The following is a 27,786-nucleotide window of genomic DNA, read 5'->3' as shown; positions in this document are numbered from 1 at the left end:
AGACAAGGAGTCCACGGACAGCCTCTGCTACATAGTGTACTGGAGACTAGCCTAGTCTACATGAGACTGTGTCTCAAAACAGTCCTGTATTAGACAAGGTTGCAATGAGCCATTCAGGTGCCATTAGTGCCTTCTGAGTTGTGACATGGTCACTTGAGGAGGCTTGTGGAGTGCTAAGTGAAAGGTGCCAGACACTGAACGGTCTCACTCATGGGTTCACTCATGGGATGTGTTTAAATTGGAAGCAGAGTGGATGAGTGGACATGTGGGCAGGAGAGGGGAAGGGGTGACAGGTCTAGTGTTTTTCTCTGCGGTGGCGCAGATATTCTGAATGCTAGGGGTGGTGATGGCGTCTCAACTCAGTGAATACAATAAAAAGCCACTGGGTTGCATACTTTAGAAGGGTGACTTTTATGGTATGTCAATTATATTGTAATAAAAAAAAAGGTACATGGAGGTTGGCTGGTGGGGCGCTCTATTCAAAGAAAGCTAGCTGTGAGGGGGTGTCTGTGCAAGAATCTGAAATACCTTCTTCCCTCCCCAGTCCAGGACTGATTCTGCTGGGAGTGAGCACTGCAAAGGCGTACCAACAGCCCCCTGCTCTACAGTAAACTGTTTCATGCATGTCCCACACATGCTGTCTGGGACCAACATAACAAACAGGTCACCTGACAGGCCACCTCACTTATTTTTGAAGACAGGCAGGTCCCCTGGTAATAGAGCAGTCACGGAAAGGCTTTGCTAGAGATAAGGAAATTAGAGCAGAAAATACTATCATGAAAGAAGAACTAGCTGTTGGATATGAGACGGACTCCACACCCTCACATCCCAGTGTACCAGACCCATCGGAGCTCCTGGGAGACCAAGGGTCACCTGACTTCAGACTGCCACAGCCTCCCTGGAGTCAGCGCATTCTCTGCTACAGTACCTACAGAGGCCTAATGTGCTCCTTGAGGCAGGAGGGGAAAAGGATTCAGAAGAAGCTTGGTACCCCTTCTAGGACACTGAGTCACAGGCTCCAGGTTCTGAAGACACTGACTTCCCCATGGGGGATAGGGAAGACCCTACTCCTTAGCTGGTTCACCTGTGGGAGTTGGCGTTCCCCTCACACTAGCTGCAGCATGGGGGACATGGTGGGGAATCTCTGGATGCTTTGAAGTGGCATAGGCAGAAGGAAAGCAGCAGAAGACTCAGACTCTCGATCTGCTGGGGCACCGGATGAGGGTGATCCTGCATGCCCCAGTGTGCACACATGGAAAGGACTTATGAATGGAAGTGGAGGGAGGGGGAACAGTGTGTGTGGGAGGTCAAAGGTGCCTGGGAAAGGGCTGGGGAGATGACAGAGTGTGGCAGGGAACTCCAGCTCTGGGGCAGGGCGGCTTTTATGTCGATCCCAGTTTGGAGGTGAAGGCATGGCAAAGACAAGAGGAGGAGACAGAGCAGGTTGAGGGGGAGGACCTAGCTATTTTTTTTCCCAGCATCCCCCAGGCCACTTCTCTCACCACAAACCTCAGTCTCAAGCCACTTGGTTGTCATGGAAACAGGATGGAATAGAACAGATGGTCTCCACTAGCCAAATTCCAATTAAACAGGGCAGAGATAGATAGGGAAAGGGTGTGATCTGATGGGGCCATGAAGGGCTCTGCCCACCCCACCCCACACACACCCAGGGCTCCCCTACAATGGACAGAGGCTTGGGAGGAGAGTCTCACTGACAGACACCCCTGTCCTCATGCCTGCAGTTCTTAAAGATGTAGGGCAAAGAGGTTTGAGGAAATGTCAGCCATGGGGAGCAGCACCGGGGGATTCACCTCTAAATTCAGAGTGTCAAAATGGAAGTACAAACACACACACACACACACACACACACACACACACTTGTGTACTGAAACACATCCACATGGACAGAAGCATACAGTAACAGTGCAGAAAGGTTTAACAAAGTCATTACAGAGACACACTTTTAACACAGTACAAATTTTTTTTTTTTTTTTTTTTTTTTGCTTTGGAAACAAAACAAGCAATTTATTGCCGTTCATTTCACATCTCAGAAGACTCTTATCGAGAGCCTGAAAAATAGGGATATAAAAATATACCTGTGATTGGACATAGTCCCTGGCCTCAAAGACACTGGACCACTGACCTGATAACATGAACACTGCCTGGGTCAGACTGCATAATGCTGTGGCCACAGAGGAAAGGGCTTTGAAGGGTGAGTAGGAGTTTTCCAGGCATGAGGCAGGGTTCTCCAAACAGAGAAGGCGGCCAGAACAAAGCTGGAAAAGAGCATAGCTTACAGGGGACTAAACTCGTTTGGGGAGAACTGGAGTGTAGAGTAATTAGCAGGCAAGAGAAGACCCCTAGACAAGGCCTGGCACAGATGGCATCATTTCTGACACAAACATCAATACCCAACACACGGAAACATGCCACCACTTGGTTCCCGCCTGCAGAGCCACCAGCCACACACAGCTTTGCATGCGCAACCATGGCACCCCTGTACTTAGCAAATGAAAAAAAAAAAAAAAAAGATGATTTTGTTTGCCATGTGTGGAAAAAAAAAGCGAGGTGGATATAGAGGTGTCAGGAAAAACGGAGCATCCGAAGTTCTCTCTCTTGGCTACGGGGTGAGAAAGGGTGCCAGGAACGGCAAAGCGAGGGGGTGCTCCAGAGCCAGCTGGCTTCCGTCACGTTATCATACATTCATGAGGCACCTGCTGCTTAAAGGCACTGAGCCTGAGCCGGGCCATGAACCACCTTCCCTGAGAAGCCAAGGATCTGGAGGAAGAAAGTCACACGGAGCAAACTGGGTGTTTCACAGGCTGACGCGCTAGGGCGTCAGCAGGAGGCAAGGCCCAGGAACAGAAGTTGGAGTGGTTGACTTTATGCTCAGGGAACAGCATAGGAGGTAGCTTTGGAAAAAGAGGTCTGGCTGCAGCAGGTTAGACCAGTGACGCTCAACCAATATGCAGCCTCGGGGGAGTGGGGGTGGGGGGGGGTAGCTATAGCAATGTTTTTGGTAGTTTGCTCCATTTTGGTTTTGTTTGTTTGTCTTCTCACCCTGTATCCCAGGCTGGCCCCAAACCCACAGTAGTCTGCCTGCCTCTACCTCCCGACTGCTGGGGTTACAGGCATTTGCCACCACCATGTCTGGCTTGAAGACGTATATTGTCATTGTACATGGGAGGGGGGCTGCGACGGTAAAAGTGGATGCCACTAGCCTCTAGCGAGCAGAGGCTAGGAACACAGCTAAGCATGCTACAGTGTGCAGGATGGCACACGCCAAGGTCCATCTGGCTCCGAGAGAGTAGTGCTAAGGCTGAAGGGCCTGGGCCTAGATCATGGAGCATGAGCTGAGCTCAGCAGCGGTGGGGAGCTCATGAGAGCTTCAGAGTAGGGCAATGGTCGCTTAAACTTCTCTTCATCCTGCCGTGATGAGTGGTTGCTCAGGAAAGGGTCGAGACCCTGAGGAATGACAGTTCCAAGCTCAGGGACAGAAATGGGAAGAGTCCAGGGTGAGCGGTGGCTTGAGAAGCGGGGGTGTGAGTGAGGAGCTTGGGGTGCGGACTGCACACAGGTCAGGCTGAACTAGGTGGTGGGTTGGTTTCTCTTTAGCCCTCCCTCTCCTCCAGGTCTCCCCAAGGCTCCATGCCCACCTCCACAGACCCCCCCTGAAGATATGGGTCTTCCACTTGGGGTGGTCCTGATGTCTCCAGCCTCCGGGACCCATCCTCAAAGGCCAGCTCCTGCATCTCTCTCCACCCTAACCTCTGCTTTCTTCAACCACTCAAACAGCTCGGATGCCCTGCACCGTTCCCAGAGGCCAGGAACCCACCTTTTGAGGACAGCCCAGCACTGGCTCTAGGGGGTGTGGAGGATGAAGGAGACTAGGAGAGCCCACCCTGGTACCCCGGCTTCACCTCTGGCCTTTCTCTCGCTTCCCTTTCTGCCACTCTGTCCCTTGATAACAGGCTTGTAAAACCAGCTAGGAAAACTGTCCTAATGGCCACCAGGACAGGATTATTGCCCAAGATCATAAGTCAGAGGCGGGAAACCTGGCCAACCTCCAAACAGCCAGTGCCCCAGCAGGCAGACGAAGAAAATGCTAAAACCTCAGAGCATGTGAGTCCCACCTCATTTTATCCTAAATGCAGGGCTTGGTGATGCTGGTCTCAGGTGTCCCCCAACATGTACCAGCTGAATGAAGTCTCTAAGCTTGTTTCAGGTTGCTTAAAGCAATTGTGCTGGGGGGGGAGGGGGGAGGGGGGGAGGGGGTTGGGTACCAGGCACAGAAAAAGGAGCTACCTAAAGAGAATCTGTTGGCTCGTTCCTCACAGGCACCAATAGGGCTTCAGAAAGGGCCCACATACAATGGGGCCCTTCTCACTAGGGTACCTGGAGACCCTCTGTGGGTGGCCTACCCTCCCAGCAGGAAGGATCTAGGGGCATCCATAGCCTGTGGGAGGAGGGCAGAGAAGGCAGGCCACTAATCTCTCTTGGAGATTACACAGCAGGCTGAATCTAGATGCCAGAGACCATCTGGGGGAGGTGGGAGACAATGATAGGAGGCTCTGGTCTCGGAGGTGAGGGGGTCCCACGACAGGACAGATGGGGCTCCCTTTCTGGGACCCGGACATAGCCAGATTTGAGCGGCTGAAATTTGGGAACAAAACCACCAATGATTTATTAACCAGAGTCACCAATGATTAACCCACCAATGCCTGGACCTTTAGGCCAATTGGCTTCCTCGGTCATCAGAGTTAAATACCACTCCCTCTCCCAGCCACTTCTGGTCTGGATCTTGTCTTCTGGTGCCCTGATGGCTGCTACTATTTAGTGACCCCTACCAACCAGGATTGACAGTTGTTTGGGACAGATCCCCCCCCCCCCCTGCTTGTCTGAGCAAACAGGGAGGTCCTCGGCTTCATTTCCAACCCCTCCTGTGATTGGCTAGGAGTCTGAAGTAGAGGGGGGACACAGTATAAAACACCATCTTTGCTATAGACACACTGATGCCAGGCAGGGTGGCAAACTACAGTGAGTAGGTAGCCTGGGGTGTGGGCTCTACACAGGGCTGCCTTGGGGGAGCAGGGTAAGGTGGAGGTAGTATGTAGAGTGGATCCTGTGTGAGTCCTCACCTCTCACTCAAATAGGCTTCTGAGTGGCTTTGCAAGTAGAGAAAGTTGATTCTCCCCCTCTACCTTCGCTTTGGGGAGCTGAGAGGTCGGTGGGTGTGCGGGTTTCAGCGTAACTCCCCGGGCATCATCTGGGAAGGACCCCCCCCAAGACAGGCGGTGAGGCTCACCTGGACTCACTTCAAAGACAGACCAGTTCTGTCTGACCCACTCCTGCCCCTGAATTTCCGACTGCAGAATTTGCTTCGGCATCCTAGTGCCAAAAAGTGGAGGGCCCCACCCTGCCACATGCCGGGGCTGGCCCTTCCTATGCTGGGACACGCCACAGAGCCGCTGTACTGGATCATGAAACACCAGAAAAGGACAGAAGAAGCTACTAGGAGATCATTCCACCTGTGGTACCCCATATGCCTGCCACCCCCTTCCTATGGAGTCACCGCACTCTCCAAAGCAGTCAGGAGTCTGGTCCCCAAGAGGGCACAGGCAGCTTGGAGCCCAAGTCACCCACTCCAACTCTGCCCCACACCGCCCGCCCCAGGTAACAGATGCAGGCAGACAGGGTCCTATCTCATCACTCTGGCTGGCCCCTCCAACCCTGACCCTCCACAATATGTTCCCTCTCCCACCCTTCTCTCCCACCACTAACTTAATTCCTTAATTCCCACTGGAGATAAGCCGATCTTCCACTGCAATTTATAGTTAATCCAAAAGAAAACAGGGGTGGGGAAGGGGTGAGGGCTGGGAGAGGAAGGGGTGAGGGTGGTGGCGGGAGGTGTGAAGCCAGCCTGCCTCACTCTGCCTCCTCTTAGATCTCTCAGAGTTCCACCTCCTCTTAGATCTCTCACAGTTGGTTGGGAATTGAGGCCAAAATTCCAGGCTGCTCAGTCTACTTCAGGTGTACTGGGTTCAGTTTAGGGCAAGTTTACTTCTGCTACTAGATGAGATGGCTGGACTGTTCATTTTCCAAAACAGTACCGACGACGAAGGCGGAGCGTGTGACCCTGGGCCACAGAAGCACACTGGGGAAGAGCTAGGCTTTAGGGCTCTCTGAGCAGATTATCACAAGGGCATCAGATGTGCCCCAGGCAATTCCAAGGGGCAGAAACAGCTGGAGGTGGGGGAAGGGGGGGTCAGGACACAGATCTTGGCATAGTTGCATGGGGCTTCCGAGGAGGGAGGTGAGCTCCTGTCACTAGAGGGGTTCACACTGAGGCTGGAAACTCTACCAGCTAATAGGACTTTGGGTAAGGGGTTGAAGGTATGAATGTGGCAGTACTTTATTTAATTTTTGCCTCCAACGCTGAGACTCCAGGATTTTGACCAAACTTCTCTGTCCTCTGCTGTAACGCAGGGCGACTCCTTAAGTTGTGGCTCTCCTAGGAGGCTCTCTCTAGACCTGGGTCTGGTGGGGAAGCAAGGGACTCTCCTTGAAGGTCAAGGAAAGCACAGTACCTTGCCTAACCCAGCTCTCCTTAATTTTTTGTTTGTTTGTTTGTTTTGTTTTGTTTTTTGAGACAGGGTTTCTCTGTATAGCCCTGGCTGTCCTGGAACTCACTCTGTAGACCAGGCTGGCCTCGAACTCAGAAATCCGCCTGCCTCTGCCTCCCAAGTGCTGGGATTAAAGGCGTGCGCCACCACTGCCCGACTCTCCTTAATTTTTATACCGGAAAGATTCAGCGAGGTAAGTGTGGACATGACCCACCAAGGCTGCAACCCTCTGTCTACACTGCCTTCCAGGCATCTATACTGTGGACATTCTTGCTTAAAGGACCCAGCGCCCCTAGATGCCACATGCTCCATGAGAGGTCAGAGGGCAGAGGACTGATGTCATCCACTGCTGGCCAGGACATTATGTTTGCTGCTGTGGCCTTGGCTGCCACCTCCAATGGAATGCAGGGATGAACCTGCCCACCTCTATTGTAAAAGGGTAGTCAGAAGTATTCAGGGGGAGTCAGAATCATTTAACCCTGGCTTCCAACTACCTTTTAAGATGAGACCAAACAGGCCGGGCAGTGGTGGCCCACGCCTTTAATCCCAGCACTTGGGAGGCAGAGGCAGGCTGATTTCTGAGTTCGAGGCCAGCCTGGTCTACAGAGTGAGTTCCAGGACAGCCCAGGCTACACAGAGAAACCCTGTCTCGAGAAAAAAAAAAAAAAAAAAAGAAGAGACCAAACAGCCCCAAAGAGCCACCAGGTGACCATCTGAGGACACACGTCTGCCCCCAGCTTAGAGGAGGAATCTCTTGACAGGATGGTGTGTTACTGTTGCTAGGAGGGAGGTCTTCATTTGGAGACTAAACCTGCCTCTCTAGACTGAGGGTCCTTAGGTAAAGAGCCAATAATGAATGACCATGATATGATATTAGACTCAGCTCTCAGTTGCTTCCCATTTCAAAGTCTCCATCCCCAACCTAACAGTTAAGGAAACCCATGTTTAGATATCGCCTGGCATTGATCCACAGGCCAGCACAGGTCACTCATAAAATCTTGAGGCCAACATAACCTGCAGGTTCAGTGTTGAGGGGAAAAATAGTGAAACAAGTTGTTTGCGATCCTATAGACAAAACAATTATGTAAGTGACCTCTGTGTGTCTGTGACACTGGGGGTAGAGCAGATCCTGGCTGGGAGTCAGCATCTCTGGCCACCTCCAGTAGTCAGGCTCTGCACCAGCAGCAGGAGCTGGGCGAAAGGCCCTGCTCCATGAGGGAGGCAAGCATCTAGTCAGGAGCATGTATGCACATACACAGACACACACACACACAGCCATAAACCTCCCTAGCACACACTCAGAGGACATAAAAACACTTGTGAAGAACACACATAAACCACACAGATTATTACCACTGTGCAAACTGCGTCCGCAGTGCTGAGAGGGATAGGATAATGGAGGGATAGGGGGCAGACAGGGTAATAGGAGACACTGTCTGGAATGATGTGTCCATGCACAGCTTGGGGCGGGGTGGGTATGGAGACTTCCCAGCTATCCTTGCGGCAGTAGCACTGTGAGGTGGGCGCCAAGGACTGTCACTGCCTTCCCTCCTCTATCATCCCTGCTTCTCTTCAGCACAGACTCAGGCCCATTATCTGCCTCCTGGGAGGGCTAGGAAAGGTGCTGTAGCAGGGACAGAGGAGGGAGCAGGGGGTCGGGCCTGTCGCCTAAGTTCCCCTAAAGGCCCATCCATCAAGCCATCGGAGATAATCAGTGCTCAGCTGGTTCAGGACACTGATGACTCTCTGGGCACCACAGACACAAAGAATAAATTTAGGAAGGGGCTGTGTAGGAGGTATCTGGGTAGCAGGGCTGCTTGCCCTGCCTGGGAAGGGAGAGAAGGCCCATCCATCATTCTGAGAGATGCAGCAATCTAGGCCAATGAGATGACGATGCTTCTGGGCGGGGGGTGGCGGGCAGTAATAATAAAATCATCTCGTGCATGGTGTGGCTCCTCCGTCAGTATCTTATTTACACTTGGGAGATGCCTGTCCCTGCCTGCGCTCCCACCAAGATCCCAGAGATGCCGCAGAACACAGCCACTGTAGACGCAAACCCCTAGCAAGCTGGGGGTGGGGTGCGGGGGCTTTGTGATCACTGGGCAATCCCTGGGTTTGGGGAAGAATCCAAGCAGGTCCTAAGCTTGCTTTTTCTAGGGGCTTTCAAGTAGATCTCAGTCTAGGGAATCCAGAGCATGGCTCCGGCTGGTGTCTGGGCTACAGGGACCACATCGTGATTCAAGCTAATGGAGCATGGACAATCAGAGGGTCTGGGAGGAATTTCTCTTTGGCTTCGAAGCTGATCAGATGACTCTGTTTCAGCCCAGCTAGCTTCCTAATTAAGCCAGTGGAACTGTGAGGCCAGAGTCCACTGGGTGACCTGTAGGGTCATGGTTGCCAGGAAAAGCTCTAGCTCTGGGTGACCCTGGGAGAGTCATATGTTCACAGTCTGTGCAGAGGCCATGGTTAGTCCCTGGCCTTAATACAGGAAGCGGTCTGATTTTTCTGCACCCAAGACTGTCTCTGCTGGGCTCATGCACTACCCTACCGCGTGCACCCTGCTGCATGGCTAAGGATCCCAGGGCCCCGGGAGCACACTGCCTCCACTCCAGCTCCTGGTCCCCAGCCTCCCTGGGGCAGAGGAAGCACTGGTCCTTTTATCCCAAGGGATCAAAGCTTCCTACACAGGTGAACACCCTAAATCCGCCCTAGCAGAGGCCCCTCCCTTTCCATCTTTTGGGATCTCTAGGAGACAGCAAGAGAGATCATAACCTTCCAGAAGTCTGGGATGAGCTCTGGACTCGCCCCAAGATCAGTACCCAACCCAGGAACCTGGGAGTAGCTGCTGGCAAGTTCTCTCAGAGAAGCCACTGCCCTGCTTCTTGTGTCAGCAAGGAGCACGGCAGGAGGCCCCCATGATGGCTCGGGTAATGTGTAGACTCAGGATAAAAGAATGATAACATTGTATCTATTCCCTTCCAGCACAGCCAATGAACACTCCCGAGGCCCAGGAATGCATTCATTAACTGTGCTTCTAAAACTTCTAATGTAGCCAAAGGACGGCACAGGAATAGCACCAAGACTCTTGAAGATGCAATGCTCCCAGGCTATACAAACACAGAGTTGGGCTATGTGGGGATCTTCAAATGGATACAGATGTAAGCAGTACAGTGCTATGCACAGGGGTTGAATGCTCTTAACATACTGTCTTGTGAGTACTCCAGGCTTAGCAATCAGGCTTCTCCATCCTTTGTCCACAACACCCTGGAAGAGAAGCTTAGCCAAGTGGGAACATTAGGTCTGACTTCCTAGACCTGAACCCTGGCTCTGCCACTCAACAGCCCGAGTGGCCACAGGCAAGTCACCTAACCTGTCTGGGCCTCGTCTTTCCATATATAAAAACAGGCAAACCACATCTATCATGAACATTCCACATGATCTGTGATGGTCATTAAGTTATTAAAGGACGCTGCCAACAGTCTGGCACCCAAGATCTCTGAATGCAAGTCTGCTTGCACCATCATTATTATTGGTGCACCTATGCGTCCATGCAGCACGTATGGGGCTGGCTCTGTGTTAGGCAATGGGAAAACCAAGCCTTATCAGGAATGGCACTCTCAGCCTTGTGAAGAAGATAAGTCCCAGGCTCAAAGAACTAGTGATGAGGTACAGGAAGGCTTCAAGTTGAGAGACGTTATCTTCAGCAGACTACAACAGCTTCATGATGCTACTGGTTCAGATCTAGTGTTTAGATTCAGTATTTAAAGGAAATGGTGGACAGTGTGCAGGATCAGCATGTGCAAAGGCACTGGAGTGGGAAAGACACTTGGTACAAACTGAGGAGTGTGCAGTGTGCAGGCAAGGGCAGTAAGAGGTGGCAGGGACAGAGCAGCCATCATATGCTCCTGGGCTTGTGAATGTCCTTCTCAGGTGTACCCTGGGAGTGTGGGCACACCAGAGCCAGGAGTCAGGGCCAGATGTAAGCAAGCCAGGAGCTACAGTAGCAGCCTCACCAAGGAGATACTATCATCAGAGCCCAATGGATACTATATAGAATATCGGTAGGGCTGGCCTGGCCCTGAGGCATCTTCTCTAACACTGTTATCTTAGCAGTTGATTGGGAAGAGACAACACCTGAGGTGTAGCTCAGAGACAGAGAAGAGAACCACCTCCCTATCCCAGTGTCATTTATATACTAGAGGTGACTTGAAGGGACTCACAAGGAATGCCCTGGAACCCCACTTTCCTCAGTGCAGAGTTGACTGTGTTTGCCCAAACAGATCCAGCTCTCATCTCTACTGACTCACTGGGCGGCCATACCAGTTCACCTGCCAAAGCGTGGGCTCCCCTGCATGACCCCCTTATTGGTGCAGGGCAGATCAGGGAGCCTGAGTGTGCTCACACCAGTTATTTAAGTCTGGCCTGCATTTTCCCAATAAGCCCGAGGCACCGAGAAGCACCTTGTTTGTTTTTCATCGTGACATCCATGGAGCCCGTGCTGGTGTTCTGGTATGCTGGGTTTCAGGCAAGAAGTGTAACACAGCAGCAGAGGCTACAGGCAGAACAAAGGCTGGGGCTTGTGTGAAACAACCCCATCTTTGGAAGTAAGAACTCCAAAGGTAGACTATGGGTCCCTACCAGTTACTATGGTCACGGTACCCAACTCTAAGGAGGAGGTACCACATGAAGCCCTGCCGAGACTACTAGGTGGTTTTTGGTAGCAGCTAGCTTCCTTTCAGCTCTGGATGAAACTCCAGTTAAGAGATAGAAATGCTTTGCCCACAGGGTCTCTAAATCTCTATCCTCCACTTTTTGGATAGAAGACAGGCTAAGATCTGGGCCAAGGCCACTGAGGACTCCTGGTTTGCATGCTGTCCGTGCCCCATGCAATGGTGATGGCTGGAGCCTACAGTTGGCTCCTTTCAGAGAACAGCCTGGAAAAGAGCTGGGTCTACTCCCCTGTAGGCAGGGGCAGAACTGAGAGTCCGGCTGGTTTCCAGCTCTGAGGTGCATGCATTCCAGAACTCTGGATGGATGGCCTCCATTTAAGTCCATTGACTGACCTCAGTCTCTCAATGGGACAGTCTTGTGCCCATGGCCAATGGCCCATTTTGCTTCCCGGACCACGCCTGCAGCTGGGTCCCAAAGGAGCCACGAGCCAGCGGAACTAATGGCCTCTAATGAGATTCGGGCCAGAGTGGTCAGGCGGGTTTTATTGTGTGTGGCTGGGTAATGAGACTCTTCATAAACTAGGAGTGATTTGGGGTCTGTGCAGACTCAGGGGTGGCAGAGGTTGCCTGGGCGATGGAACGGACTCAAGGTGCCAAATTGTATCTCCAAACCCCTCTTGGGTACTCCATCCACCCCATGATGCTTTCTGGGCTCCTGCTTTCTGCCTGAGCCAAGCCCACACCCTGTCCTGGCGTGCCCATCGCCTGGGGCTCCACGCTCACACCTCAGGGCCCTGCCCTAGTCTCAGCCCACATTCCCAGGGGAGCATTCTCTCCCTGTTCCCTCACTGTTGGGGCATACCCTGTGCCAGCCTGGGCACTGTGGGCATCTCCAGCAGCACTCTGTACTTTCCACTCACCCCTTACCTCCCCTGGGAGCTGCCATACCTAGTGCAAAACAGGGAGAGAGAGTGGAAGCCAGTGGGGGCTGACAAAGCCAATGTCTGTATCACATACACAACAGTGGCCTGGCTCAACCCTTCTGTGTGCGTGCCCATCCCGGCTTGTTTCTTCTTTTTTGGTCTAAGGGATTTACCCTCAAGAAGCTGTGATCTACTTTGGCCACATGGGATAGGCAGTAAGTCACCAAACTAAGATTCATTTTCCCTCATCTGTAAGAGGGGAACGATTCTAATCCTAACCCACCTCATGTGAATTCTGGCTGAAAATCTGAGTGGCGAGCAGTACTAGCTTTGGCTTCCAACTGCATTATTTTCATCTGCATTATTTTCATCTGCATTATTTTCATGACAATTTAGTGAAAGTGTTCAATTGGCAACAGGAGACCAGGAAGAGGAGTAGACAAATCCCAGGAAGGACTCTCTTTACCTGGCCTTTATCACCTCAACAGAGGCTGCTGCCTCCCTCCTCTCAGATGTAGGTAGAAGTTTGAAGAGAAGCAGGGGCAGAGAGTCCCAGGCTCTCCCTGCCAGCCCCTGGTGGCTGCCTCTGCAAGCACCCCAGATGGGCAATGGCGGACGCCCCAGCTGGGCTGCATCCAGGGAGCAAAGCCGGTGCCTGGAGAGCCCTGAGTGACAAGTTGCAGAACAAAGGCTGCCCAGCACCTGCTGCCTGTGTAGCACTCCACAGGACTGGCCTGGGCAGGTATCTTCAGCCGGTCAGGCTACCCGAGTCCTCCCACCATGCCAACAGCTCCCAGATGGCTGTAGCATCATGTCCAAATAGGGGCAGGGACATACTCCCATAGTACCAGGTTGGAGAAGAAGGAAGTGAAGCTGGCAATGACCAGGCAGCTCAGTGGCTTTTCAAAAGAGCATAAAGGTGGTACTACCCAATGAGCAGACACAGAGGGGCAGGGTCATTCAGAGGAAAGACACAGGGCGAGAGCCCGGGCCCTTCATTCATTTCCTGTTATCGTGTGCTACCCTTGAGTTTAAAACCCTTCATTCATCATTCTCCATCTCATCTTGAAATCTGGGATAGCCCATCAATGGGGTTCCATTTTGCAGATAGGAAAACTGAGGCTGCTAAGGTTTCTCAACTAGCCATCGGTAGAGCTGGGATTCCAACCTAGCTTAGCCAGTTTTACCAGGCTGGGCCACCAAGATGAAGTGAGCAGCCGGTTGCAGGAGAAGGACAGCTAAGCGACCTGCTTCTCTGCCCTCTACCTAGAGACTGAGAAAGGCACAGCTCCTATGCCCTAGCCCTGAAGAATAAAAACCTTTAATGTCCCCTTCTGCATCTCCCAGGACGAAGAGCATTGCTCTCAAGACCCTATACTCTACTATCCCAAAATCTTTGTGTCTGCCTTGGGTCTTTTCTGTTATAGTGGGTTTGCCTCTACTTGGAGAAAATTCAGTGTTCTGACAGCATAGCTGACAGCCTCACATTTCTTCCTTTTCATCCAGCTCCACTACGTGTGTGGAGTTTAGAGGGTTAACTGAATGCAGGGGTGTCATCTCTAGCTCAGGGCATTCCCTCTGCAAGGTGATCCGCTTGGATCTTAAGTTACCTCCTGCGCCAGGCAGCACATCTGCTCTCAGGCCTGCAGGCCTGCTCTCCCTGGAGTGGTGTTGGCAGCACAGGGGGACACATGCCTGCTAGGTTTAGGCAAGGAGTCTAGGCTCCTGAGACTGCTGCTTCCCTATTCTTTGTCCCTCGCTGCCACCTCCTTTCCTAACAAGTGGGCTCTCTCCTGCTGCCCAAGTCTAGGATTCTATCAGGTGCATTCATATTGCTGACCTGGCCACCCACTTGGCTCTGCAGGCTTCTTATGGGGTCAAAGCTCTTGCTCCTGCAAAAAAACAAAAACAAAAAAAAACCAACCAACCAAAAAAAAAAAACAAAAAAACAAAAAAACTTAACTTTGAAAATTCTTTTTCCTAAGTGCCTATGCAGGAAGCGAAGGTGCCTGAGGAAGACTGAAAACCTACCTTCCTTGGCCCCTACCAGATTCTTCAGGATCTTGAGAGCCTATGGAGCAGGCTCCAGCATTGCCCCTTAGGCCAAGCAGACACCAGAAGACAGAGAGGGAAGCCTTTCCAGGTGTTGTCAAGGTCTTGTATTCCTCCCAGCAAGGATTTGGTGGAAAACCAAGGACAGAGAAGCAGAAATCAAGGCCTCCTATGCCGCTAAAGGCCTAGGATCCAGCAGCTTTCACTGGAGTGGGCTGGCCTTGCCAGCTCTAAAACAAATCCTGGGTCTCCTCCCCAAATCACCCTCAAGTCACTGACATCGTCACAGGTGTCCTTGTGGCTCAGAACCACCCATGCAACCCTTCTGAATGCCATAAAAAAAAATCAGTTATGTGTGAACAAGAATTTGGTACTTCCAGCTCCGGGTCCACAGTAATCTGCAAATGTGAGTAGACACACTCCTTAATTCTAGTTCCTGCAGATCTGTACTTGCAACAGTGAATTGGAGATGACCAACACCATCACACAAAGCCCTGCACATGCGCAATACGCCCACGTTAGACCAAAGGCGAGCCTGTCAGAAGTATTAGAGGCCAAGTTCTACAATTGCCTACATTCTCACCTGGTGTGCTGGCTACTGTTCAAAGTTTAAAGAGAAAAAAGAAAGAAAGAAAGAAAAGAAAAGAAAAGAAAAGAAAAGAAAAGAAAAGAAAGCCCAACAGGTGACTTCGTAGATACCTCTCTGCCCCTTCTTCAGTTAGGAGGTGTTCAATTTGCCAAGTTAACCAGGAAAGATACAATCAGGAGAGTCAGAGCTGTGGCGACACCTCCCTTGGGTGTCTTCTATTTGTGCTGAACAATGGACATTAGTCAGCTGCTAAACAATAGCAGTATCATAGATGCAGCAATGGGAGCCGACCCTCTGGCCCTCCATCCCGGCCCACTGGCTCAGCTGTGGTCACAGCCATGCTGGCAGCCTACAACTGGGTCCACAGGCCAGGCTGCCCAGGCGATCTCCCAGGAGGACTCATTGTGCAGAGCCAAGTGGCCGAGGAAGGAACTGGCAACCTACAAATGGACCCAGCTTGCATTAGGGAACCACTGACTGCATGTCCCACAGGCATACTTGTCTAGGTTCAGAAGCCACCCTCTGGGCCACTCGCCCAGGCCTGCTGGGCCAAAGCTCTGTAGTGTCTAGCTTTCCTCGTGGCCTTGACAGTTAAACCTTGGAACTGACTCAGAAGATGCTGTCCACGAGGCTTCCAGACTAACAGGCCTAGAGATGGTTGTGTTTTTACAGTACAAGCCCCATGGCCAGAAGAATGGGTTCTGCTACAATGCCTGATCCAGTAAGCACAAGCCCACCATGTATGAGAGAAAACAGGGAAGTGGAAAAGAACCCACTAGCTTGGCTCTGGGGGGCTCCAAAGGAAAGCATCAGGAAGTGGTGCTGTGCACAGGCAACTTAAAAGGATAAATGCTGTGGTCTGACAGGTCTTTGCGTGGTGAGCTTGACACCTAGGGTGTGGGGTTTCTTTCTAGACCAAAGGTGTGGGGAAGCCAATTAGAGAGGGTGTGGCAAAGGTGGGACACTTACTTCCCAGACAGCTTCTCCACCCCTTCCTCTTCTGGCTTCCACCCCTCTGTGGGTAACATGGACCCTCTCCTCTAAGTGAGCACCCTGGAAGGAGTCATCTGTCATCCCAGGAAACAAAGACGAAGCTCCTGGGCCCTTGCTACCCTCCCTGCACTGATGTCATATAGAAATGTAATTCGAGAGCAGGGCCAGCTGAGTTATATAGTCAGGAGCCATCACACACACTGGGGGCTCCTGCCTCCCTACTTCCCCAGTGTTCCTTGTCACAGTCCCCCCCCCCCCCCCCCACACACCGGGAAAACCCAGGAGAGAACAGAAGACTGGTAAATCCCCAGAGAAAGGCAAGAACAGGAAGAAGCTGAGGAAGGCAGAGGAAAGGGCACAGTTCAAGGATCAGACTGAGTATAGCCATATCCACCTGCTTCGGGCCACCATGGACCTCAGAAAGGAAGTTGAGGAGGCAGCAGGCATGCAGAAGCAGGTTCCAGCTAAAAGCGAGTCCAGGAACTTTGGCTGCCTCAGCGGTGCCGGTCCAGTCATGGTCAGTGGCCGAGCACTTAATAAATATTATCTCTTGGCTGTGACTCCATTCTGGGCATCCTAGCGTCAGTTGGGTTCTCGGTGGGGAGTATCTGCTTTGAGCCAGGTGAGTGTCACCTCTCTGTCTCTACCTCTTGTGTGGGCGGAGCACAATAGGCCTCTAACCCCCACCCCCACACAGAATTAACTAGCTTCAACCCAAAACGGGGGAACTGAGCACCAGATAGAATGTGGAGACCTTATCCTTCCACAAACCCTCTGGCCCTTTGTCCATCCCCTGGATTAGGTTAACCCCTAGTGTGCTAGGAATCCTTAGGGCTCTTGGCAAGTGGCTTACTCTGGGTTCCAGGAAGAGTTGGGAATTCCTGAAGTTCAGCCTATGCTGACCACTGTAAATTCGGAGGCTGAGTTTCTGTGTGCACTGCGCTATCAGCAAGAAAGTAGATGAACGAACGGCTCTCACTCTCGAACCCAGAGCACACCGGTGGTGGCGGCAGGTTCAGCACGCCTCTGTGAAATGGAAAGGGATGTGGAATGTCCCCCTCCTGGGACACCCAAGGAGAGAGCACTCCACACTGGCCTATGTACCCGCTTTCCCAAAGTGCTTTCCCGACACCCACCACTGATGGAGAGAGGTGCAGTGCCCCAGCACGGAGATAGCTGGCAGGAGGAGGAGTCAGTAAGGGAAGCAGAGGAGGCCAGGATCTAGCCTTCCAGGACTGAGTCCAAGCTACACCTGGACAGTCAGGCCTACCACCTCTCCTTAAACTGCCTGGCAAGCCTGCAGAATCACAGTGGTTCAGAACCCAATATTCTTAATTCCGGAGGCTCTGTCTGTATTCCAGCCCCCTAGTTTGCCACCCCGAGTTGACGACCACCAATTACCTTCAAGCTTCTGCTAGCCTTCCAAGACCCCATCTTATCTCAGAGCTTGTCTCAGGTTTCTTTACAGGGTAGGGGGGAGTTGGCTAGAGAGATACTTTTCCCACTTTGACCCAAACTAGTGTCCTGCTGACGGCCTAGTTGCTTCCCCAGGGACACAAGGGGTTAAACCCAGGAGAGGGGACTCGGTAGGATTTGCCTCCTAAACGCATTTTCCAGTTCATTCCCCAGCACAATATGCCTGGGCCGTCCTAGCCTCCGCCCGCCCCCACCCCATCCGTCAGAATAGGCCAATATGGGCCACCCCAGGGTCGGGCGCGGATTTAACCCCTCTTCTGCCGGCAGCTCACACCTCGAGGAAAGACACGCGGGACACCCTCGGGGCCTCTCGGGAAAGTGGGTCATGCGGCCACCTGGCTGGCACGAAGCCCATGGAGCTCCCTCCTGGGAGAACCCTCCGCTTTAGAAGTGGAGTTCCAAGACGGAGCCCAGCCCCGCGCAGGGCCGGGAGTTTGCGATCCCCTGGCGGCCCGACCTCACCCTCTAGAAAAGGAACCGCAGGTGAGTAAGAAGCTGCCGGTGCCGCAAGAGCAGGTTCCGATCGCCCGCTGTGGGGCGATGTGGGGCAGGAGGGGGCCCCCAGGAGCCCGAAACCATCTGACAAGAGGCCGCCAAAAGAAATGAAGCCCCCCCCCGCCCCCGCCACTCTCCAAGCCCACAGCCCACCAGCTAGGAGACTGACGCCCTCCCCCTGGGGCTGTTGTCTCATACCCCAAGCCCGTGATTACGGTGATTATTTTGCATTTATGTAACACGCAGTGTTTCCAAACTGCTTCTCGAGCTGAGAACTGGTTATTAAATAAATAGAACCCTATTACATATTATTATTTTTGTGAAGAACTGAGCGGAGAAAGTGCTTTCTTGCTACATAGAGACGTGCATCCGATTGCTTCCCTGCAGGGCAGGCTGTTGGGCTTCTCAACCCCTTTCTCCACGGTGCCACCTCCTGCCCCCCCCCCCTTATCCAAGCGTGACCCAACTTTTCTGGCTCCGTTCGCTCCCTATAACCCGTAGTCTTGCCCATTATCCAGCTCCAAGTCCCGGGGAGATTCTGGTTTGGGTGGGGGGAAGGTTATGGAGGGAGGCAGAGGCACTCGCCTTACCTGGGAGGAAGAAGGCGGTCAAGCCGAGAGCGAGTCCCCACCAGCGTCCAGCGGCGCCCGCAAGCCCCATCCGAGCCATCGGGGGGCGGGGGTCCAGCGAAAGGGGCTGCCAGGAGGGCGCTCCTCGCGCTCCAGAAACCAGCCTGGAAGACGAGGGCGGATCGCTGGCGGTCGGCGGGCGCTCGGAGGATCCAGGTCAGCCGCAGCCGTCGGTCGGGGCGGGGTGGGCTTGGGTGGGATCCGCGTGGCCGCAATCCGGGCCCCGGCTACCGCCGGCTCAGAGCCTCGGCAGATGCCCGCAGTAAGTTGCACGAGTCATGCCCCCTTCGCCTCCTCCGCTCTCCTCCTCGCCCCGGTCCCCGCCCTCTTCTTCCACGCAAAGCCGGGCTGGGGAGAGGGACCCACCCCCGGCGCGCCCGGCTACCGGGCTAGCGCGGCGCAGGCTCTCGGCCCTGGGCGCGCTCACACCCTCCCGCTCGGCTCCAACTTGCAGGCATCCATGGCCGGCTGTTCTCCGAGGGTGGCCGGGCGGTGCGGAGGGCTCGGGGCCCAGGCGATGGTGTGCGGCTACGGCGGCCAGCTGCCCGCGGGGCTCGGGGCTGCACGGTCTCGGAGGAGCAAGGGGAGCGAGCCGGGTGCGCCACGGGTCCCCACCGCCGCCGCTGCGCTCGGTGCGGGCGATCCGCAACAATGTGGAGCTGCCCCGGTGCCGAGGCGAGCCGCGCTCGCTCCTCTCCCTCTCTTTCTCTCACTCGCCGATCCAGCCTCTCACCCGCTCTCCCGTGATGTCAGCCCGGGGGGAGGGGTTAGCATTAACCCCCTCCTGGCTCCCACGCGCCCGGCCCAGCCCTGGCCCGGCCTCCGCCCGCGCGGCCGCACCTCCCAATCCTAAGCAGCTGTGGCTGCGAGCGTGGCCGTGGGGTTCCGCTCAGGGCCCCTCGCTAGCGAGATGCCCCTTGGGTCGCCGTTCGGCCGTGGAAAGGGCCGGAGGGCGGGCTGCCCTCCTCGGTCGCTGACAAAGGGAGGCAGTGACCCCTAGCGGCCGGCAAGAGGGAGAAGCTTCTCGGTAGGGGTGGAGTTAAGATGAGGAGGGGGGCTGCCGTAGGGATCCGTGTGAACGCTGGATCTGGCATTGTCCGAGCTCCGAGGGCTTTTCCAACTCTCTGGTCCAACACTGGGACCATTTCGCAGATGAGGGAACAAAGGCCCAGAGGAGGGCGTGAAGAGTGGTCCTGAGCAGAAAGAAGAAGAGCACAGACTAGAACTCAGCTGCCAAAGCTTCTGCTCCCCAAGATCTGGACACCAGAAGGAAGCAGTTTTGCGGAGGACCAACCGCGAAAGCTGTGAAGAGCCGAGGCAAGACATTAGTGGGTGGGATCAGGGCACTCGGGTTTCTAGTGGGACTTCTTTTATCATCCTCATTGCCTTCAGGGGGTCCTTGTCCCGAAACTGAAACATTCTGCTTTCCCCAAAGAGCGACAAACCAAGCCGGCTCTCGTTGCCTACACCTCATTTCTGAGTGGTTTGCGGGATTCCCGCGAAAGTGGCCCATCCAGTCGGTGTCCCAGAACGGCTAGGACTCTCCGCCCCATCCTGTTCGCCACCCACCACATCCGGGTGGCTTCTTGCCAAGGTGACTGAACCAGAGGGGCCCTTAGCAGCCTGAAGCCTGGACCTTCTGTCCCCATCCTTGGACTATGAGAGGCAGACAGACAGGGTTTCCCAGTCAAGAGAGCTGAACTCTCTTCAGAGGCTGAACAGACTACACCCCCTCTGCCCTTTGCTCTTAGCCCAGCCCCAAGGGCACAGAAGCATAGGGAAGCAGCCAACTTCTGATAAAATGTAAATTTTCCTTTCGGAGGGTGGGAGGGGCAGGACTATGGAGGAGAGGGACAGTTTCCCGTTATTGGACTCATGGGCTCAGCCTCCTAAAGAAGTCACTCCACTCAGGAACGCTCACTCTGCATCCTTTTAGGCTTCACATGTGTAACTCAGGACAAACTTTTTTTTTTTTTAATCACACTACTGTCTGACTTGGGAATACATTATGTGGTCTCATAGTTGGTCCTTGCCCCACAGGAGCTGTGTCTAGGAGGGGATAGGGGAGGGGCGGGGAGACACAGAAACAGAAATTCTGAAGAATCATTTACCACAGCACAGCATGGTGTAGGTTTTCAGATTCACTGACAAACCCATCTAGGTTAGCCTGGGCTGGAAAGGAACTGAAAGGCTTCTGTGGTAAAGGGAAAAATAGGGGCTGACTGGAGGTGTCTATCAGACACAGACTGTCCCTCAAGAAACTGGATTTAAGGTTGGCGCAGGGGAAACCATAAAAGTGAGCAACAGTCAGGGAACCGGCTCATAAAATAATTGGTCCTAACCCTGCCTGAGCTTGAGGCATGGTCAAGCCTGAAATCAGACTCATGCCAGGTAGCAGCAGGAGGGTCTTGATCCAGGGGGATGCCCTGTCATAGTCAGCAAGCTGGTGGCTGGCAGCCAGGAATCTCCCATCTGGTTGGCAAGTGCTTTTAAGCTTGCCCAATCCAAAATGAGTTTGTTTTTGTTTTTGCTTGTGGCTAACACGTCACAGGAGCTGAGCAGTCTCGTGGACAAGAAGGTAATTCCAGATACACCAAGTTCTGTCAGCGCTGTGGTCTCTTACCTTCTCCACACTTGCTGAGTATCCCTGGATCTGTTCTTACAAGGGCATCAAAAGTCAGGGATGGTGGCTTCTACCTTTGAGGCAGAGGCAGGAAGATCTCTGAGTTCAAAGCCACCTTGGTCTACAAAGTGAGTTCCAGGACAGCCAGGGATACACAGAAAAAAACCCAGTCTTGAAAACAAACAAAAACCAAGGCAGCCAAAGAAGGTGTGTCTCTTCAGGAGGGACATGGCTGCCTGAGGGTGCAGAATATGTAGGCAAGTGGCTGAGGTGGCCATATGGCTATGCTGCTGTCAGCTATACACATGCAGGAAGGAGGCTTTTAGAGGTGACAGTCGGCTATTGCCCTTGAGGAGGGATAAGATTTAACCCAGAGAGGCAGAAGAGAGAATTTCAGGAAGATGGTACTATTTGCACCAGAATGTTGTTTTCCAGTATGAGGAAGTGTGAGAGAGGGGCAGGAAGGAGCGACAGGATTTCAAAAGATCAGAAAGATTTCCTTTGCTTATGGGAAAGAAAATAGAACCAGGCATCAGGAGAACACAGGCTATGGTTCTCTATCCCCTACCCCAGGGTCTCTCTGTGTAGCCCTGGCTCTCCTGGAACTCACTCTATAGACCAGGTTGGCCTCAGAAACTGCCTGCCTCTGCCTGCTAAGTGCTGGGTTTTTTGTTTTTTTGTTTTTTTGTTTTTTTGTTTTTGGTTTTTTTTTTTTTTTTTGGTTTTTCGAGACAGGGTTTCTCTGTGTAGTCCTGGCTGTCCTGGAACTCACTCTGTAGACCAGGCTGGCCCCGAACCAGAAATCCGCCTGCCTCTGCCTCCCAAGTGCTGGGATTAAAGGCGTGCGCCACCACCACCCGGCAAGTGCTGGGGTTAAAGGTATGTGCCACAACTCCTTATGGTCCCAGTCCTTAAGCTAGGGGCCCCAGTGTCATTTTTGCTTCTTCTAGCGTAGCTGTCATGTTCCAGCTTGAAAGCAAACCTCATGCTTCTCCTCCCCTCCCTTCTCATGCAGTGGTCCACACCTTTAGTCCCAGCACTCAGGAAGCAGAAGCAGGCTGCTCTCTGAGTTCGAGGGCAGCCTGGTCTACAGAGTGAGTTCCAGGACAGCCAGGGCTACACAGAGAAGCCCTGTCTCAAAAAGACCAACCAACCAACCAACCAACTTGATGGCTCTGCTGTTCCTGTGTCCTGTGCATGGTGATGCTACCTCACATCTGCTTTTGTCCGAGTTGACCCTGTGCTCGTGATTTCTGTATGGTCCTCACACTGAGGACAAAGAGGAAATATATTGATCAGGCACATGGGACTTTGGTGCTTGAATTCAAATCTATCCCTCCCTCCCATCCTCCTTCCCTCTCCCTCCCTCTCTCCCTTCTCCTCCCCTTCCTCCTCCTACTTCTTCCTTCCCCCTTCCCTCCTCTATCAACAGAGTCTCTCTCTCTCTCTCTCTCTCTCTCTCTCTCTCTCTCTCTCTCTCTCTCTCTCAACTGGGCCTCTCTAAATAGCTTTGAAGCCCTGACTCTTTTGAAACTTAATGTGTAGACCAAGCTGGCCTTGAACTCACAGGTCTGGGCCACTAAACCTGGCTTGAGAGGTGGTTGGGTTTTGTTTGTTTGTTTGTTTGTTTTTTGCTCTCCAATCCAAAAGATTCTTTCTATTCTTGTTTGTTTTTTGTCTGAGATAAAGTCTCTTTATGTAGTCTTTTTTTTTTTTTTTGGTTTTTTCAAGACAGGGTTTCTCTGTATAGCCCTGGCTGTCCTGGAACTCACTCTGTAGACCAGGCTGGCCTCGAACTCAGAAATCCGCCTGCCTCTGCCTCCCAAGTGCTGGGATTAAAGGCGTGCGCCACCACCGCCTGGCTCTTTATGTAGTCTTAACTGTCCTTGAACTTGCTATGTAGACCTGGAAGCCTTGAGCTCACAGAGATCCACCTGCCTCTGCTTCCTAAGTGCTGTGATTAAAGGCCTGGCCCACCATACTGTGGTTTTGGTTTTTTGAGGCAGGATCTCCTTGTGGCCTTGGCTAGCCTTGAACTTGCTATATAACTGAGGTTGACACTTTACTCTCCTGCCTCTGACTCCCAAGTGCTAGGCTTATACCTGTGTGTCACGATGGTCAGCTCTGGATTCAAATTCTTTTACAAATACTTATTATTTTTAACTGTGTGTATGTGCATGGAAGTGCAGTAGCCAGAGACATCAGAGCTCTTGGAGCTGAGGTTCAAGTGGGTGCTGGGAACTGAACTCAGGTCTTCTGGGAGAACAATATTAACGCTCTTAACAGCTAAACCATCTCTTCAGCCATGGATTCAAATTCTTAAATGCCAGCTCTTTTCAGTAAGTGTCTTTCAACAATAGAATTCAGTCACTGTGTGTCTTTAGACAAACTCAGTCTACACACTTGCACACACTGCTTCTATTCACCCATAATTCTCTCCCTTTCCTTGGTTCCAATCTTTTCAGCCTTTAGGGCTGCAATAAACTGTCAGCTTAACTTTAATTCCATGTCCTTAGCTTATTTATCTGTAAAATAGGAGGAGACAGCACGCCTGTCTTAGGATTGTGAGGCTTAGAAATGGGACATACTTGGAATGAAGTCGGTGTACAGAAAACTGTGTTCGTGTTGGTCATCATAGATCCCGTGATCTGTGTTTCCACATACAATTCTGTTCTTTCCTGCCGGAGGGGTATACACTATATACAAAGCCTGATACAGACACTGCATTCTCATTTTGTGCATTTAAAGTATATTTTATTTTGAGCTAGGTTTGGATTTATTAAGGAAACGTAAAGAACGCTAAAGAGATGGCTCTATGGTTAAGAGTGCTTGCTGCTTTTGCAGAGGACCTGGGTTCAATTCCCAGCACTCAGATCAGGCGATTCACAAGCACCTGTAACCCCAACTCCAAGAGAGCTGATATACTTTTCTGCGTGCACAAACACATGTGCGTGCACACATGAGCATGATTCTTTCTAAAGAAAAATCTTTAAAATAAAAAAAAAGGTAAGTGTGGCTTTTATTTGCCCTTCACTCACTTACTTTCCCAGATGTTAATGGCTTATATAGGATCCCTGTAGCAAAACTAAGAAATTAGCATTACTATATCACGATTACGTGAACGACAGAATTTATTTGGATTTTCCCAAGTTTCTCACCGTTGTTTATTTTCTCTTCTAGGAGCCAAATCAGGACACCACGTGGCATAAGGCTCTTCCCTGGCCTGCCAGACTGAGGCCAGTGTCAAGGCCCCTGCAATGCCTATTGCATCTAGCCTTACATCCCTCTGCCCTAGAGCTTTGAGTATGAGACACTGTACGTTCCTGGGGTGCTGGACATAGATGATGATAGAATTGATTTCCTGTGCAACTCTCTCCCACTTTTTGGGGGGTAGCCACCTTCTCTTTTGGCCTCAGTTTACCTATGCCAATTCCTCATGTCTCCTCTGTCTCCCCACAGCTCCCTTTTCATTCCAGCAGCCTCGCTGATGATTTGTTACTGTGCTCGATCTATTCTAGGACAGGGACAGCACTATTGCGTGTCCCCTTTCATATCCCTGGTACCTAAAGCACACCTCATACCCACTAACCACCTAATGGAAATATGCTGTCTTCTCACTCGCGTCCTGTGTCCCCTCCTGCTGATCACATGCTCTCGCTGGGTCTCATTCTTCCTCATCTGCAGACCGAGGAGGCTAACGTGCCCACTGGCTTTCAGATCGCATTTTGAGAGCACTACAACATCCTTGGGTCCTAGCTCCGTGCTTTAATAAGAGCCATGTTTAGAGAGCGTGTTGTTTTCAGACGCTGTAAACACTGGCCGTTCTGAAAAGTATTTCTCTTAATGGAGTTTGAAGATCTGGCTGTTCAAAAAAGTTTGAGACCCCTGGCTGATGATTGCATTATATGTTATGATTTCATAAAGGTGCTGCATGGTTTCACAGTTGCATGGTGGTTGGTTTAAACCTTTTTTTTTTTTTTTTTTTTTTTTTTTTTTTTTTGGCAATAGTAAGCCATTGAAGATTTCTGAACAGAGAAGTGCTTATTGGGGGCTGGGCTTTCAGGAGATGAATCTGGCAACCCTTGTGGGTAGGACAGACAGATGATGATTGGTCAGTGAAGGAGGAGGGGAGCAGAGAGGGTGGGTTGTCATGGAAGCCAGTAAGAAGAGGAGGGGATTTAGCTGAAGAAGAGGAAGGGGAGAGAGGGTCCGGGTGCAGGAAGGCCATCACCTAAATAGTGGGTTATTCTGCAGGTGCTGGCAGGAATCAGACCGCTCTTGGAAACAGTGGCTGAAACACCAGGGACCTTTGAGAGAATGGTGTTGACCTCCAAGTAGGAGCAAAACCCAGATCCAAGCAGGGGGTGGGGTGGGGGTGGGAGGTGGGGGTCAGGGGAACATCGAGGGGGAGGAGTAGGTGTGATGAGTAAGCAAGATGATCCGAAGCTTAGACTAGAGTTAGCCAGACAGGTCAAGGGGTTTAGTGTCTCCTTTTGGGTGGGAAATCAAAGGCTACCAAGCTTCTTAGCATCTCAGAAGGAAGAGCTGGTGGCCTTTGGGGGTGGGGGTGGGGCGGCTGGGCGAGCAAGTGGAAGAAAAGAAAGTCCAGGAAGGGGGCGGGGCAAGGTGACGCCAAGGGTGGGAAGAGATGAGGCACTGGATTCTGAGCCTGGCGGAGGAGGTGAAGAGGGCAGAGGTGAAGGGAATTTGGGGAAGGGGGGGACAGAACACCGGAAGGATGAATAATAGGGTCACTACAGGGGAGGTGAGGGCTGGAGTTACCTGCAGAGGGAGGTTGGAAGGCGGCTTCAGATTTCACAAGTGGGAAGGTTGTAAGGAGTGGAAGGGAGGTGTGATTAGCAGTCTCCCAGCGCCACAACGGGGAAAAAGAGTACAAGTGAGGGGTGTGTCTTTCCCGGGGAGTCAGGACCCAGGGCTTCTGTTTAAGCAGAGTTGGATCCAATGTAATCTGGCAAGGACCATTTAGAGATTCTAGTTGAGGGGCGCGGGAAAGAACTCCGGGTCTTCTTCCCACTGTGGCGACAATCCACTCATAAGGAATGTTCTTCACTGAGTTTGTTTTAGCTTGGGCACTTGTGGGTCCTACTCCCCTCTCTGGCACTGGGACCTGATGCTTTCCCGTGTGTCAGGCCACTCCAAAACCAGGCAGCTCGTCTTTACTTTCTTACGTAGTCCAGTTTTAAGGTAGAAAAGGTGGCAACTGATCTGCCAGGGAGTAGCCAGAAGGACCGAGCCCTCCTAGGAAATCCTCCCGGAGGCACTCTCTCAGCTTCCCCGGAGGCACTCTCTCAGCTTCCCCGGGCCCTTTCAGAGAGGCAGCTGTTGGGCTTGGAAAAGGCCCAAAGTCAACACAATAATGACTTCCCCTCCCGGCCATCTCCCAGGCCCCTCTGTGTCATTCAGTAATTAGCTAATAAAGCTTACTTTGATGTGAGGAGAACCTTATGAAATCCCCCAAACCCTGAAACCTGTTGGCAGGAGAAGATACATTGGAACTGCTACCCTGAATAAAAGGTTACCCCTTCCAGGGTCCTCAGATCTCAGTGTAAGGTCAGTTGAGGCTGAGGTGAGGTGAGAGCAAAAAGCAGATGGTGGAGGAAGAAGAGGAGGAGCATGATCAGGGTCAGAAGACGGGATCCTGTGGAGAAAGCATGTCCAAATCTCCGGCCAATCCCAGAGATACCCCACCTGCTTATAGGTACCCACTTCCCTCACCTGACAGGCCAGCGTCACCCTAGGCTGTGCTCCTGGGGGGAACTGGAAACCACAGTCTCTAATTACTGTTATCATCACCATGGTAGCTGTGGTGATTATGATGGTACTTCTGTATCCCACAGTGCTTAGCAGCGTTTAATTATTGTTATTCCTAGAGAGATCACTGAAGAGCTTCCCCATTGCCAAGGCTGCTGTTGCTCTTGGGACCAACCAGCTGACTACACCGCACCCCACCCCAGCGCCCAGCCCTCGATCAAGTATGTCCAAAGGGAACCAAGACGGTTAACTGAAGGTCAGCCTCGGGAGATGTTCTAGGGACCTTAATGGCTGGTTCTGCTTTTGAGATAAGCTCATCAACACTGGCCTCAAATTTACTTTGTAGCCAAGGGTTACTTGAAGCTTCCGTTCCTCCTGCCTCTACTCCACAAATGTTGAGATTATAGGCGTGTACCACCATGTCCGGCCTCTTCATTGCTGGGGATTGAACCCAGAGCTTCATGCATGCTAGGCAAACCCTCTAACAGCTGAGCTATATCCTGCCCCATCCTGAGCCATCCAGTTCTCCAGAAAGAAGTCGGGAATAAAGCTATCGCTCCTCTTGCTTCTGGTCAAGAGCTCCTCCTAATATTCCCGCCACTCGCCACTCTAAATCCCAGGGGATTCTGCATGTGACTGGAAGTGGCATGCCTGCCTTGGGTGGGGCTTCTTAACTCTACAGCTGTGTGTAGAGTCACCTGAGGAGCTGCACAGATCAGTGAGCTTCAGTCAGGAGGTCGGGAAGGACTGGGCAGAGCTTTAGTGACAGAGACCAAGAGACAAAAGATTTTGAGAAAGGAAGTGGACATTTCATCTTTCTTTCATAGAGGCATCAAGGAAATTATAAGAGGGTGTCTTCTTAGTTGGGGAGGAGGCAGGCTTTTCAAGAGCCATATGAAGTTAAGCAACAGAACTCTTAAGTGTCAAGAAGAGTGTCCAGC

General features: G+C 52.2%; 1 protein-coding gene and 1 long non-coding RNA gene across 5 annotated transcripts in view; one reads left to right on the top strand and one right to left on the bottom strand.

Moving 5' to 3' along the window:
• Positions 1 to 19,173, bottom strand: part of Nectin1 (nectin cell adhesion molecule 1) — a 62,516-nt gene extending 43,343 nt beyond the window's left edge. Inside the window, exon 1 of the mRNA XM_076924813.1 lies at positions 18,412 to 19,173. Coding sequence (XP_076780928.1) covers positions 18,412 to 18,490 — 79 coding nt within the window. The 5' untranslated portion in view covers positions 18,491 to 19,173. The remainder of the gene's footprint in view (positions 1 to 18,411) is intronic.
• Positions 19,174 to 19,413: 240 nt separating this feature from the next.
• On the top strand, positions 19,414 to 27,408 carry LOC143439068 (uncharacterized). Of its 4 annotated transcripts, none has more exons than XR_013107513.1 (4): positions 19,414 to 19,767; positions 19,886 to 20,044; positions 24,254 to 24,388; positions 26,965 to 27,408. It is a non-coding gene; the product is annotated as an uncharacterized LOC143439068 (long non-coding RNA). The 4 variants fall into 4 exon arrangements; XR_013107512.1 differs by adding an exon at positions 25,328 to 25,407 and having other exon boundaries at positions 19,470 to 20,044; XR_013107514.1 differs by lacking the exon at positions 19,886 to 20,044.
• The last annotated feature ends 378 nt before the right edge of the window (positions 27,409 to 27,786 follow it).

The sequence above is a fragment of the Arvicanthis niloticus genome, chromosome 26 (assembly GCF_011762505.2).
Source record: "Arvicanthis niloticus isolate mArvNil1 chromosome 26, mArvNil1.pat.X, whole genome shotgun sequence".
Lineage (NCBI taxonomy): Eukaryota > Metazoa > Chordata > Mammalia > Rodentia > Muridae > Arvicanthis > Arvicanthis niloticus.
The sequence above is the reverse complement of the archived record's forward strand: the minus strand, read 5'-3'. Positions and strand labels throughout refer to the sequence as shown.